The sequence below is a fragment of the Macrobrachium nipponense genome, chromosome 20 (assembly GCF_015104395.2).
Source record: "Macrobrachium nipponense isolate FS-2020 chromosome 20, ASM1510439v2, whole genome shotgun sequence".
Classification (NCBI taxonomy): Eukaryota; Metazoa; Arthropoda; class Malacostraca; order Decapoda; family Palaemonidae; genus Macrobrachium; species Macrobrachium nipponense.
In genome coordinates, this window is record NC_061089.1 from 54,678,544 (window position 1) to 54,693,110 (window position 14,567).

Below are 14,567 nucleotides of genomic sequence, written 5' to 3' on the forward strand. Positions count from 1 at the left end.
GCAACATGATGAAAGCTTTGATTAAACTTATACCTCATAACCAGTAAAGACCTAAACGAGACCAATATCTTGAATGAAATCACACAGGTCGCTTCTGCACAGAGGAAAATACATTTGCTGCTTTTAGTGTTGAATAACCTCAAGGTTCTTAAATCGCCTTTTAGTTACAATACGTGCAATTTACCATGTACTGAATACAACTTTAAAGGCAAGTTACAGTTCAGAACGAATGGTTCTTTTAATCATACTCAAGTCCAGCCCGGAATTGTCTAGTCTACGAGAAAGCATGCAAGCCATACAACTAAGAATATCCAACCACATCAATAATTAATTAACATCAAATTCTTCGTTGCATCCGTTGCATGCTTATGGCAAATACATCATGCAGACATATCCACTCTCTACGTTCTCTAATATCTACTGTTAAGTAGTTTGTTACCATTGTGAAGGATACACTGTAGTGTGCTGTGCACCTTTCCAAGTCCTTAGTTGTTCATTGAGGAATTAACAGGGGGAGTTTGGGGAGTTGAAGTTCTTAAACTGCCGTTCGTGGGGGAGTCAATATCACGTTATTCTTGGCGAGTGGGGGGAGGGGTTGGGAGAACCGACTAGGAAGATGGGGGGAGTTGACTTTCTTATAACGCCATTTTTGGGGAAGTCATTGTCACGTTATTCATGAGGGGTATGGGTATGGGTAGGGGAGACCTGACTAGGAAGATAGGGGGGGGGGGCGGGGGGGGGGGGGGGAGTTAACTTTCTTATAATGCCACTCGTGGGGGTGTCACAATTGTGTTGTTCATGGTTGGCGGGGGGTTGGGGGGGGATGGAGGGACTGAGTAGGACGATGGGGAGGTTGAAGAAGCTCTTTTGAGGGAGCTGAAGCACTTATGGGGGGGGGGGGGTAGGGGTGGGGGGGGGAGTTATGTAGGAAATTAGAGTAGTTGAATTTCCTGATGAAGTTAAAGTTCATAGGGGAACAATCATTATATTGTTTATGGGGGTAATTAACTTGGAAATTAAGAGTTGAAGTTATTACGATGCTTAACTACGAAGTTAAGGGAGCTGAAGTTATTATGGAGTCGTAGGGAGAGGGAAGGGAACGGGAGGGGTGGGGGAGTTCAAAGTCCCTAAGTCACTCAGTGGCACTGAAATGTTGTTTGGAGTCCTTTGGCTGTCAAATGACGTTTCAAAAAGTAATAGTGAGGTAAAAAAAAAAAAAAAAATGAGGACAATTTCATAGCTATGCGCAAATGACGGAAAGTGGTGAAGGTCATATAGAACAACTTGAAACGTTGTTAAGGATAGACAGAGGACGATTGGAAGTCATGAGGGATGGGCAGAAGGCAATGTGAAGTCATAATGTTCAGACAGAGGAAGATGGCAAAGCCTAAGGGTACGAGAAGCCGTAAGGGACGGACATGAGAAGATGGGAAATCGTAAGGGACGAACAAAAGAAGATGAGAAATCGTAATGGATGAACAAAAGAAGATGGGAAATCGTAAGGGAACAAAAAAAAGAAGATGGGAAATCGTAATGGATGAACAAAAGAAGATGGGAAATCGTAATGGATGAACAAAAGAAGATGGGAAATCGTAAGGGACGAACAAAAGAAGATGGGAAATCGTAGGGGACTAACAAAAGAAGATGGGAAATCGTAAGGGACGAACAAAAGAAGATGGGAAATCGTAGGTGACTAACAAAAGAAGATGGGAAATCGTAAGGGACTAACAAAAGAAGATGGGAAATAGTAAGGGACGAGCAAAAGAAGATGGGAAATCGTAGGGGACTAACAAAAGAAGATGGGAAATAGTAAGGAACGAACAAAAGAAGATGGGAAATCGTAAGGGACGGACAAGAGAAGATGGAAAATCGTAAAAGACTAACAAAAGAAGATGGGAAATCGTAAGGGACGGACAAGAGAAGATGGAAAATCGTAAAGGACAAACAAAAGATGGGAAATTGTCTGGGACGGAGAAGAGAAGATGGGAAATCGTAAGGGACGGAGAAAATAAGATGGGAAATCTTAAAGGACGGAGAAAAGAAGATGGGAAATCGTAAGGGACGGACAAAAGATGATAGGACGTAGCAAGGACCAGACAAAAGAAAATGGAAAGCGTCAGAGACGGCCAAAAGAAGAGAGGAAGTTCGTTAGGAGTCAAATGGAAACAAGTAAAAAATTCCTTCGGCGCAATAGTTTTTTCTGTACAACATATAATGCTGTATAAAATCATCTGTCATGACCGCCGACCGGTAACGTTTCAGTTGCTCACCAACTACCCTAGAGTGAGGGTGCGACCCATGCCTCCGGGAGGTGCTACCAGATGCACGATCCATGGCTAATTTTAACCTTAAATAAAATAAAAATATTGAGGTTAGAGGGTTACAATTTGGTGCGTTTGCCGATTGGAGGGCGGACAATCAAAATAACAATATGTAGCCCTCTAGCCTCAGTAGTTTCTTAGATCTGAGGGTGGACAGAATAAAGTGCGGACGGACTGACATACGAAGCTGGTACAATAGTTTTCTTTTACAGAAAACTCAAAGTCCATGAAGGAAATATGAACACAGTAACAGTGTGTTAGAGAACACTAAAGGCTTATGTAACTAACGAGCATAGTTAGAAGGAAACAATTTCTTTTGTTTCACTGAAAGAAAGTAATCTAAAAAAAAGCTCTATGCATGATTAAAGTTCTTGGTTAATGGGGATTAGAAGAAAATGATAGCTACCAAGGGTTAGTTCGAAGTAATGAAGCCCATAATTAAGTCGTTCATGGGAAGTCAGAAATGATTTGTGAAGGGGAAAGTTGAAAGTCCTCATATGCAGGGGGAAGCTACATAGAAGGGGGCTATGTTTGGGGGCCGTCAAGGAAAAGCCACATAGGGGCTGAGGAGCCCAAAATTGAAATACGCTGCTCACAGGAAGTTAAACATGAAGTAAAGACTACCTGAAAGTCATACAAAAAATTATGGAATCCCTACTTTATGAAAGGTTGAGGTTAAGACCCAGTTGAAAGTCCTCATGCTGCCGACAGTGAGTTGAAAAGGGGAGATCTAACTAATGGGTGAGGTTGATGTAAAGTCGTCGGAAATCTGGAGGTCATCTAGTTCAAGCTGAATGAAAAACTAAGAAAGGGGGAAACAATAATTAACTTGAGGTCTTTGCGGTTTCCATGCAAAGTCCAAAGATGTGAAGAGAAAAGTGACAGGAGGAGGCCAAATTGGGGATAAAAGGGAAACAAAAGTCGAAGTCCTTTTGGTGTTCCAGGGTCCCAGTTTGAAGTCCTTCTAGCGTTCAAGGGATTCAAAATTAAAAGGCAGAGATAATTGGCTTAACCTTGAGGTCTTTAGGCTGTAAGGGGAACTCAAAGCCAAACAAATTTAAAACAACTTAATTAAATTTTGTTTATAAACAAATAAAATCTTTGCTTCTTGACATTTTCAAGTGAAGGGTAAATTAGGTGGGAAAAAACTTCACTTTTTACTTACATATTAGTTCCAATATCCTTAATATGGAAAAATCACGTCCAGGACTTTGATAAATTCCAGAATGAAAGTCGACTAATTGTAATGCATACTTTGTTTTAAAAATAGGAAATATAAGTCACACTGTTGTGTAATAAGTCGTGAAAGTTTATCTTACAAGCGATATGTAGCGTTTATCATTACTGATAGGTTTAGTACTTTAAACATAATATTATGGAGCGTCAAGCTATGAGAATCAAACAAACGGTTAGGAGAGGTATGGGGGTGGCGGAAATAGAAGGATCGGAGGAATTACAGAAATTACAAAAAAAGCCTATGTTCGAAAAAAAGGAAGACTCACCTTTTTTGTGCAGAGTAGTCTTGCCAATAGGACGCACTATTGCAGGAGACAAGCAAAAGCACACAATGAAAATAGCTATGAAAGTAAGCACTGACATACAAATGACCACAGACTGAAGGGCGTGACCTGGGGTCACTGCCACGGCTCTGTAAAATCAACCTATATAAAAAGCCAGAGTAACATGCTCATCGCCCCCTCTGTTCATTCCCAGAAGACCGGAGTGACTCCATCAAAGTCACCTTCTCAATATCCATTGCTGCTAAGCCTATGCTTTGTTGACACTGAAAATGGGATGCAGCAGAGAGACTCAAGTGCAAAAAAGAACAGAAATAGAAGTTACAGAACATATGCTAGCAGTTCATTCCACTGAGGGCAAGAGAAGACTTAGGCGAGAGACTTAGTTCGTTTCAAGGACCCCATAGAAATAATGGATGACGATGCTGGCAACACTGTGTCAAGTTGCAAAACATTAATTTTTGACTGATGCCATGAGAGTGGAATATCTAAACACTTACGAGACACTAATGCAATCAAGATAACCAGAGCATGACAAGATATGAGCAAGGCATCCCACATTTGTTTTTATTCATTAGATATACTATCACATAAATCCTGCTATCAGAATTTACCATACTACTTTTCTTTAAGTTTTAAACAATGACGTATTTAATACATATTTCTGGGCGGGCCCACAACCAAGTAACATAAAACAGATACGCATTTTTAATGTACAATAAATCTAATTCAGACAGATTTACAGTTCTGTAGAGGTTTAAAGAAAGGATTTAAAATGTGCTGTAGAGACAGGCCTTGCAATTCACAGACCACAAGAGAAAATGATGAAAAACGTAACGAATACAAAAGCGGAAGAACAAAAGACATTTTAGAATCAATTGCAGTATAGTAGTAAATGCTTCAATCATATTTTATACAAGACACACAGTCACGTTCATTGTATCATTTCTACAATTGTAATATTAATGTATTTAACAACTTTGTAAATTATTCATCCCAGTTATGCACTTCAAGGCCGTGTTTCAAGGAATACATTTTGTGTTAAATACACTCATAATTACAAAGCAAAATACACACTGATTCAGAATATTTATTTTTACTGAAATTATACCTTTGAGTTACTGATACAACCATTTAACCTAACACTGAAGCTGACATAACAAACACATATTTATTGGAAACCTGTAGAGAATTTTTGTTTTAAAAAATCGTACTTAAGAAATGAAAGCAAGTAAACAGTCCCATGTAATGCAAAAAAAATTTATAAATTAAAAGAAGGAATTTTTATTTTTTTTATAAGCCAATAGAGGAATGATTTTTTTTACAGAGAACAGGAAAGTGCCCCACCTGCTGGTGATGTCATCGATATCTGCCGCTGTCCCGCTCACCTTCATGGCGTATAGGTTCTTGGCAAAATCCTGGAAAGTTGAGATGTATTAATAGAGCACAATAATATATAAAATAAATAAAAACTAAAAGGACTGGTTTTCTTGAATTTTAATTCTTCGGTTTTAACGACCAAAAACTAATATACGTAATACTGATTATCTATAACGTGAACAAAACAATATGCTCAAAAGGTTTGGAAGTTATTACATTTTTAGGATGCAATAAAAGCACCTGAAACATATTTCTTAATCTGATTATCAAAAATATTTCATCGTACAGGAAAATATCATTCAATTAATGTGAATCTTTACGCACACCTTCTAAACATGCTCCTGCCAGTCCAAGAGAGAGAGAGAAAAAAGCGTAAACTTGTTCTTACCTCTCATGGTCCTTTTTGCAAAAACACGACTTCTTGTCCTTCACCAAGAAACAGATTTTAGGCCAATCTTCAAAATCAATCGACAATCTAGTTCTCCCGAGTTATAGCTGACTGTCATAAACATTTTATAGTGCAGTGAAAGCTTTAAAAGCCGTTCTTAAGAATACAGAATCGCAGGGAAAGCTCAAGAACTCTTTTTTGATATTCTAGACTGCAGTGAAAGCTTAAATCTTTTCATAGATATCTTACTGTGCAGTTTGTTTGTATGGTGTTTTTACGTTGCATGGAACTAGTGATTATTCAGCAACGGGACCAACGGTTTTACGTGACTTCCGAACCACGTCGAGAGTGAACTTCTATCACGAGAGATACACATCTCTGACCCCTCAATGGAATGCCCGAGGATCGAACTCGCGGCCACCGAGGTGGCAAGCAAAGACGATACTAACCACGCCACTGAGGCGCTTCTTACTGTGCAGTGAAAGCTTGAAATCTCCTCTTATATATTCTGAATTGCTTAGAAAGTTGCAAAACCTTCTAAGATATTTTGCATCGCAGTGAAATCTTAAGCTCAATTTTCTACGCTAAAGTTGTAGTTCTGCTCATGCGTACAAAGTACACCGCCATACTTCTCAGTATACAACTTCCTTAACTTTTTATAATCGAAAAATAACTAATATCCTTCAGCCTTTCCAGGATTAGTTCAGTGAAGTCATGGGGCATCAAGTTGAGAGAGAGAGAGAGAGAGAGAGAGAGAGAGAGAGAGAGAGAGAGAGAGAGACGAGAGAGAGAGAAGAGAGAGAGAGAGAGAGAGAGAGATATCCTAGTAAACAATACAAGAGCTTATGTCCGTAAATGAAGAGAAGAAAACTTTACTTGGAAGGTGTTCGAAGCATCAGCCTGGCCATGGTTGTTGAAACGCCAATTTACTGTATTATATCAATCAATCAATCAAAGTCAACGACGAATAGAAAAAGATCATTTGTCTGTTAAGATGCGACGACACGAGATTCATTAGTGTATTAACCATTAACGCCCCTAAACACCTAAATGGAATAATGCGCTTTCCATTATAAAGTGAGATTTACTTCTTTCGTTTTTTTCTTTTTTTTCGGGGTTTTTACACATCTTTCCATTATATATATACATACATAACATATATTATTATATATATATAGATATATAATATATATAATATATATATAATACATATATATATGTAATATGCATATCTAATATGCGTATCTCCGGCGTTTTTACACACTTTCAATTATATACACACACACACACACACACACACACACACACACACACATATATATATATATATATATATATATATATATATATATATATATATATATATATATATATATATTATGCGTATCTAACAAGAAGCGCAGCCTGAGCACAGACTTTCAAACCATACCAAAAGCCCAACCAGGAAAAGAATAATGAATAAGAAGAAATGAAGTACCTCCTTGAATTTGAACTTGTAGAACACTTTTCTCGAGAAGTCCTGGTGAAATCAAAAGATGATAGGAACAGGGATCAGCCATATATCATGCAGAGAAGATAAAGGAGAAAAATCAATAATAATAATAATAATAATAATAATAATAATAATAATAATAATAATAATAATAATAATAATAATAATAATAATGACTGGACTAGTAGTGGTAAATGAATGCAAAATTCTAATGCAGTAAAATTATTAAGAAAAACGAAGTCAAGTCAATAGTAAACAGTGCAAAATAAACTATGCATAAAAAAATAGTTTTAATCATAAAAAAATAATTAAAATAATTTCTATGAATCATGCATGTAAAAACAAATCAGTACAATAATACAAAATACATCAGGAATACAGAAAATAAAAATAAAATACCACAACATTTTAAAGCCTATAAAGAATATGAGAAACAATTTAATATCAACAATGCTGAGAAAACAGTTATAAAAATGAAAGCCTACCTTTCCTGTGCCCTGTCAGATTCCACTAAATTAAAGATCTAAATTCCATATCTTGCCCTTCTATTACACAAAATCAAATCCTAACTTTTTGTTAGCCATTCAGATCTTACTGAATTTGAGATACAAATCCGGTATCTTAATTAAGCCTTTTATTTACCCATGGATTTTATCTAGCAATCTTTGCGTATAATGTTCATCTCAAGTTGAATCTTAACAGGTGTTTATTTTTCGATATACCATATAAGATTCTAAGTCAATATATATTCATCCATATTTTACGAACGTTGTAGTTTTCACAAACGCTGCTAAGTTAATAGAAATCGCAAAAACAGAATGAAACTTTTACATTCAATCTTGAAATTTATCATATCTATCTAAACTTTCCCACGACCCTCTTATGCTATATATATATATATATATATATATATATATATATATATATATATATATATATATATATATATGTATGTATGTATGTATAACTAATTCTTCTTAATATACCATGCGTTACTTGATTTCTCTACTTTTATCTATTTACTCTCTTATCAAAGTTGGAAATTCTTTGCTGGGGAAGTTTGTTTTACAAGTCAGTGGGTTATGGAATTTGTCCCATATGAATGGATGTTAATTTGAATTAAAAAAAAATAGAAAAAATACGCTTAAAACAGTTCCTACCTCTACATCAACATGACCAGTGAGAACTAACTACATTCTACCTCATTCTACCTACTGTGCTACAAGTGTGTCAAGCAGTAGAACAGAGAACGCACAGGACACAAAGAGTAACGAAGAGAAAACATGAATTCCTCACCTCCCCATTTTCGGGTGGATCCCCATTACCGAACGTCGATGTCACCACCAGCACGAGAGCCTCGTGTTCGATGTCAATGAGGTCGTAGTCAGCCATGCAGTAAACCTGGGGAACAGTGACATCGCGTGAGCCGTGATTTCAGAAAAGCGACTTCCAGTGAAGCTGGTGTATATTGATGTCAAAGAGTCACTAGCAACAGAAAACGAGAGGTTCTTGTTCAGGAATACTTTGATAATATAATGGGGCATTTTGAAGTTGACGATAGGTAGCTTTAGCTGATTATGGGGCCGTTGTTTGTTTCTATGAAATTTAAGCTGTCAAACAAGATAAGGAGATCCAGAAAATGTGATATGAAGCGCAAGGCTCTGACGGTGGAGCAGGAATGAGAACGTACAGTTGCACGAAGAAGTCATAGAGAGGTTGGACAACAAGACTGAAGGAGGGAAATGGGTACGGAAGTAAAGTAAATGGCCACGTTGTGACTTGAAGTTGAGGCTGCTCTGGCTACATTGTGGTGTGAATTTTTCACACCAGGAAGTGAGGTCGAAGAGGGTTATTGAGCACTCTATGCTTCTTTATTATTTAAGATTCAAGGAACATACAGTGCTCGAAGGAATGATACTGTTGCCAAGTGTTTCCAGGTAGAGTTCATTAGCAAAGGAGGTGGTTCCATCTCAGTAATCTCTTACTACTTTCATCGAGCCTTATTGTGTGATTCAGGAGGTAAAGTCAAATTACCCGGTTACACTAATATTTGATTTCTTTTATAAAAAACATTTCCAAACAGAGGGTTATAGGGGTGACTGGAGGCGTGGCATTAATACGATAATTTTTCACAAAGAGACTACAGAGGTAATCGAGTGAACGATTCACATAAAAACAAAGAGTTTGCTTTTACGGAATTAAAAACCTGCTCGTTAACTCTTGACAAAGAATATTTGTACGCAGGTAAGTTCAGTCATCAATTCCATATCTGGAAACATTTATATATATCAAGTACGGTGTTGCACTAAACAAAATGTAAACTAAATTGACCGAGAGCGAGAGCCCGTGCCAGCACAAGACTGTCCAAATCGAAATCCATGAAGTCCGTTTTTTTCATAGAAAACGCACCCAAGACAATAACATTATTGCCAAGAGCTTCCAGAAAAAAGATACAAGTTGGTTAACAATTTCTAGACTGCAAACTTTATCGAGTACTCGTACTCAGAAAGAGCATAAAAAATCTGAAGAGTAATGGCTATAAGCGTCATTCCACGCATTGATATGCAAACGAGGCAAAAAGCATCAAGTTCAAATTCGTTCGAAATGAGTTTCTAAAATGTAATTTCAACCCATTTTGGCATCCAGAGACGCGTAAGACTATAGTCAGACAAATGCAAATTCAATTCTCTGTTAAGGATCGCAACGGCAGTGTCGTCATCATAAGAGGAATAAAAATGGAAGGTCGGGGTTGGGGGTCGGAGGGAGAGGGAGAAGGGGTGTTTGGATGTTCGTGGAAGAGTGCGCGCCAGAAATCCATTCAGACGAATATCTTATGGTAACGAGAGAAGTTAGTAATGATATGACAAGGTTAAATGCTGTACATTTGAAATACCCGTTCATAAATATACTTTGGGAATGCATACGTAGATATTAGTGTGAATAATACATCCTTCAAATACCTGTAAGCGAATAAAACACTGGCATACATTACCCATGACAATGCATATCATTAGGTTCCACTCATTTATGTCAGAAATACATTGAAAAGGATAAATCCTTAAAATACACTATACCTGATAATGAAATCAGCCTTAGATCTTACACACACGAAATACATTGAAACGAACAAACCACTGGAACAGATTAACACTGATATTAACAGAGAATTTCGGTTATTACTAAAGGCATCCCTTAAAAAGAAAAAAAAATCTCTAAACTTGGTATTGCGTCACAAAACTGAATGACCTCCAGAAAGCGAATCCAGAACAAGAATTCTGATCACCATTAAATACAATTCTTTATCCCTTCAGTGCCCCTGAAGTCGTGGCAGTAGGATATAATAATTAAGTTTAGTTTCTAGAAATGTTATCTAAAGTAATTTGGTGTGGAAGCTTCAAAAAATTATTTCTATAACAATTGGTCGAATGTTGATGGCTGTCATATCGTACGATATATCCTTCCATCAGGTACTCATTTGTGACGCAATTATTTAGCGAGAGTTTGTTATTCCCTTAAAGAGGGGAAAGAAAATGCATTTTCCCGAGATGAAACCTAGTACCGGGACCTTTCCCTGAAAAGAGCGGGGCGCCATATCTTAAAAATTCACCATGGAGTTTTCTTAAAAATAATCTCTATCCTTCTCACACCCAAATTACTAATTTGATACAAAAATAACCTAATCTAACCTACTGGGGGCATGGCAAACATCCGGGGCTGGTGCAATACTAGCATACATCTCAGGAATTTGCACCCCCCTGCTCCGAGTCTGGATAATTAACAAGGTCTTAAAAAGTCGTTGCTTAAACTGGCAACAGTCCTTACGACTACTGCAAGCGGTACAGGGACTCAATAAACTCACAAATAAAACAGTGAGCGACTTTTCCTTAACCCTTAAAATTTACAAGTAAACGATCAAACTATTAAAAAAAAATATCAAACCTGAGCATTGAATGTGTGTCCGAATATCTCGCCGAGTTTCTTGGCGTACATCTCTGATTTGCCCGTCTCTGTGGCGTAGAGAATGGTGGCTTTGATGCGCTTCGAAAGGGCCTTACCGAAGAGCTTGCTCGTGAATTTAACGGCTCTGAAACGGAAGAGAACGGCGGGGGGGGTTACTTAACAATTACATGCATAATGAGAAGGTTAAGTTATATTCATAAAACTAATCTTATGAAACTGAAGATAGGGTCTGTTATTCTTTATATAAAAAATTTAAAATGTTCCCAAAATATTCATAATTATACGTTACAAAAGTCAAGCACAAACAATAATAATAATAATAATAATAATAATAATAATAATAATAATAATAATAATAATAATAATAATAATAATAATAATAATAAAAATAATAATGATAATAATAATAATAATAATAATAATAATAAAAATAATAATAATAATAATAATAATATAATATAATAATACTAACAATAATAATAATAATAATAAATGCAAGTAGAGAGCCCTCTTTTAAGCATGTAGTATTATATGGGATAGCTGTATCCGCCAAGTTCAGTATATATAGCTTTCTCTGTCTTTATAAAATAACTGTTTTATCAGGATTCCTGTATTCAGCCAGTAACTCGCCGATGTTCGTAATTCTTTGGCGATGAAAACAGTTGCAATCTGGGGTAATTTCATTTAGGGAGAATACACCTTGACAGTTACAGAGTAACTATACTTTTTTACTAAAAACTGAAACCCCACGGAAAATGAACTCCATATTTCAGTTACCAGAGTAGTTACTACATTATCATTATTATTAACAATATATTATTAATATATATTACAATATAATATATATTATCTATTATCTAGAAGGCGAACCCTGTTCATATGGAACAAGGCCACAAGGGCAATTATCTTGAAACTCAAGCTACCATAGAATATGTTATTTATTCGAAAGAAGTAGCAGAAAGTAACTATAACAGTCACAGTGTAGTTTTACAGAATGATAAGTATCCCAGATTGCAACTGTTTTCCTCTCCAAAGAATGACGAACATCAACTAGTTACCGGCAGAATACATTAGCCTTGAAAAAGCAATTATAAGAAAGACATACACGACTCTAAATCAACTAAATGTAGAGGATACATCTGTCAGTAATAATAATAATAATAATAATAATAATAATAAATATAAAGTCAGCCTAGTGATAACGATATTATCAGCAAGGCCAACAGTAAACCCTTGAAAAACACAACATGAATGCTGCAGATACAAGAAGAAGAAGAAGAAGGAGACGACGAAGATGAAGAAAACGAACAACATCAACAACAACAACAACAACACATCTTTTCACCTGGCGATCTCCTTGAAGCGGAACTTGCGCTTCGTCTTGCGCACCGAGTTCCTGTTGATGTCCCTGTTCTTCTTCCACTGGTGCGTCTTCCAGGCTGGCTCCTGGTACTCGTACGAGGGCTTGAGGTAGTACAGCGACATCTCCTGGTGGAACACGGGCGTGATGGAGCCCGAGATGGGCGGCACGATCCACACCCAGTCGGCCGGGCACCCGCCCCGGAGTTTCTGTTCGTTCTCCAGGTGCTTCATGAAGGACTCCGCCGCCGAGTGGTGGTCCACTATCGTCACGTTCATGCGCTGGGAGGGAGGTGGGCGGGGAAGTAGACATTCAGATAGACAGACAGAAAGACAGGAGTGGCAGTATATATATATATATATATATATATATATATATATATATATATATATATATATATATATATATATATATAGACATTACAAGACATTAAAAACGCTGAAAACTAATTACACGAGTAATGATAATTATAATCATAATTATTCTAATAATTCATTTTAATATACTGTTTGTTTACTTCATTTCACGTTTTAATAATTAGCCATTCTCGTTATAACTGCTTGTTTTCGAACGAATTTAACCAGGACCCAAGAAGCCTCAATAAGTGTTAAAAGTTAATAAAAATAATAAAATAAAGACAGTAGGTACTTGGGGACTATCTCATGTCATAACACACACACACATACACACCTCTACCTAACGTATCTGATAACAACTCTTAACTAAAAACCGCTAGCTATATCAATCAAATTAATTTATCCTTAAAAAGGGTAAAGTAATAGGTAATATTCCCAGATTAATGATATTAATATTGCCTTTTAAGTTACCTGGAATGAATGCAAAACGGCGATGTTGACCTCAACGAGCGCCTTGTCTTTCCACAGGTTGGTTGGACTTCTCGTGTCAAGGCCCATCCGTTTCCCGACGGTCTGGAAGTACGAATGTATCAATAAATGAGGAAGAATAAGAAGAAGAGGAAATTTCAGATAATACATCTGGAAAGATAAATTACAAAATAAATGAGACACCACATGAAAGATAACACTCATTACTACATTAATGGGTGTTGTCTTTAAAATTAAAGATAACATTAAAATTACAGGCAAATGAAACTAGCAGGTGAAAAAATATATAAAACGGAATGAGGGAACCATCTTCCAAAGAAAAAAAAAGATATAAACAACCAGAGGATAACGTATAACGAAAAAAAGAAGGAAAAACTAAGTATAAACTTAAAGGAAGAAAAACATGTAGAAGAACCTGGAGAGAACTGAGCATCAAGTAACAGCAATGAATAAGAATCCATTTCTAAAGCTACCCTGTGTCAACGAGCCGTGTTAGCTGGCTTTAGAAACACTTAGATGAAGTCTGGTTTTAATGCCAAGTGCTGATGTCAGGGGCAACGGGAGGACTACCTTAAGTTTAAGAGACTTTTTATTACGTAAATACTTCCATTATGTTCACATACGTACTATATGTTTATTCATATACAGCAGTTCGTATGTGTATGTATCTAAGATAGGTCTAGTTGTTGGAATGAATGTGCATTTTATAAAATCACGCACAGACACACACACATATATACATATATATATGTGTGTGAACATAAGTGTAATTTAATATCGAGCTACTTGCAAGTTACAATAATATTCGAGACGCTTCGCCTTTTCATTTTATAACTAGGATATAATTGTGCAATGTTCACGCGACATAATTCTGAACAGAAAACTGAACAGAGTATATGTTTTATATGTGAATGAATTCATTATCAAATGACTACCAATTTTTACCTTGTACCCAATAATTAAAATGAATGTCCATCATGTCCAAGTTTACCCGATACTAAATATCTCTACAATTTACCTTTTCCTCGTTTTTTAATTCAAATTTATATTTATTTATTGTCTGCTATGATCAACGGCCCGTTCTGACATAAGGGCGGCTAAACATAAAGCTACTTCCAAGTGTTTTCGGAATCTACAAAAAGAAAATAACTGTTTAGCTTGGCTCAAACGAAAAGAAATTTACACTTTTTTATTTTCAAAAATTCCTGTCTTTTGAAATTTCATTAAGTCAGAAGTGATGACAACAGATCAGTATTGACCTTTGAAAACTGAAAAAAACACAAATGGTGGCCAAATATACATAC

General features: G+C 36.3%; 1 protein-coding gene across 1 annotated transcript in view; it reads right to left on the bottom strand.

Moving 5' to 3' along the window:
• The window catches only part of LOC135225877 (nitric oxide synthase-like protein), a 467,757-nt gene that overhangs the window by 15,713 nt on the left and 437,477 nt on the right, over positions 1-14,567 (bottom strand). The window contains 7 exon segments of the mRNA XM_064265444.1: positions 3,824-3,859; positions 5,186-5,256; positions 7,084-7,125; positions 8,395-8,499; positions 11,038-11,182; positions 12,404-12,699; positions 13,246-13,347. Of these exon segments, the coding sequence (XP_064121514.1) occupies positions 3,824-3,859; positions 5,186-5,256; positions 7,084-7,125; positions 8,395-8,499; positions 11,038-11,182; positions 12,404-12,699; positions 13,246-13,347 (797 nt within the window).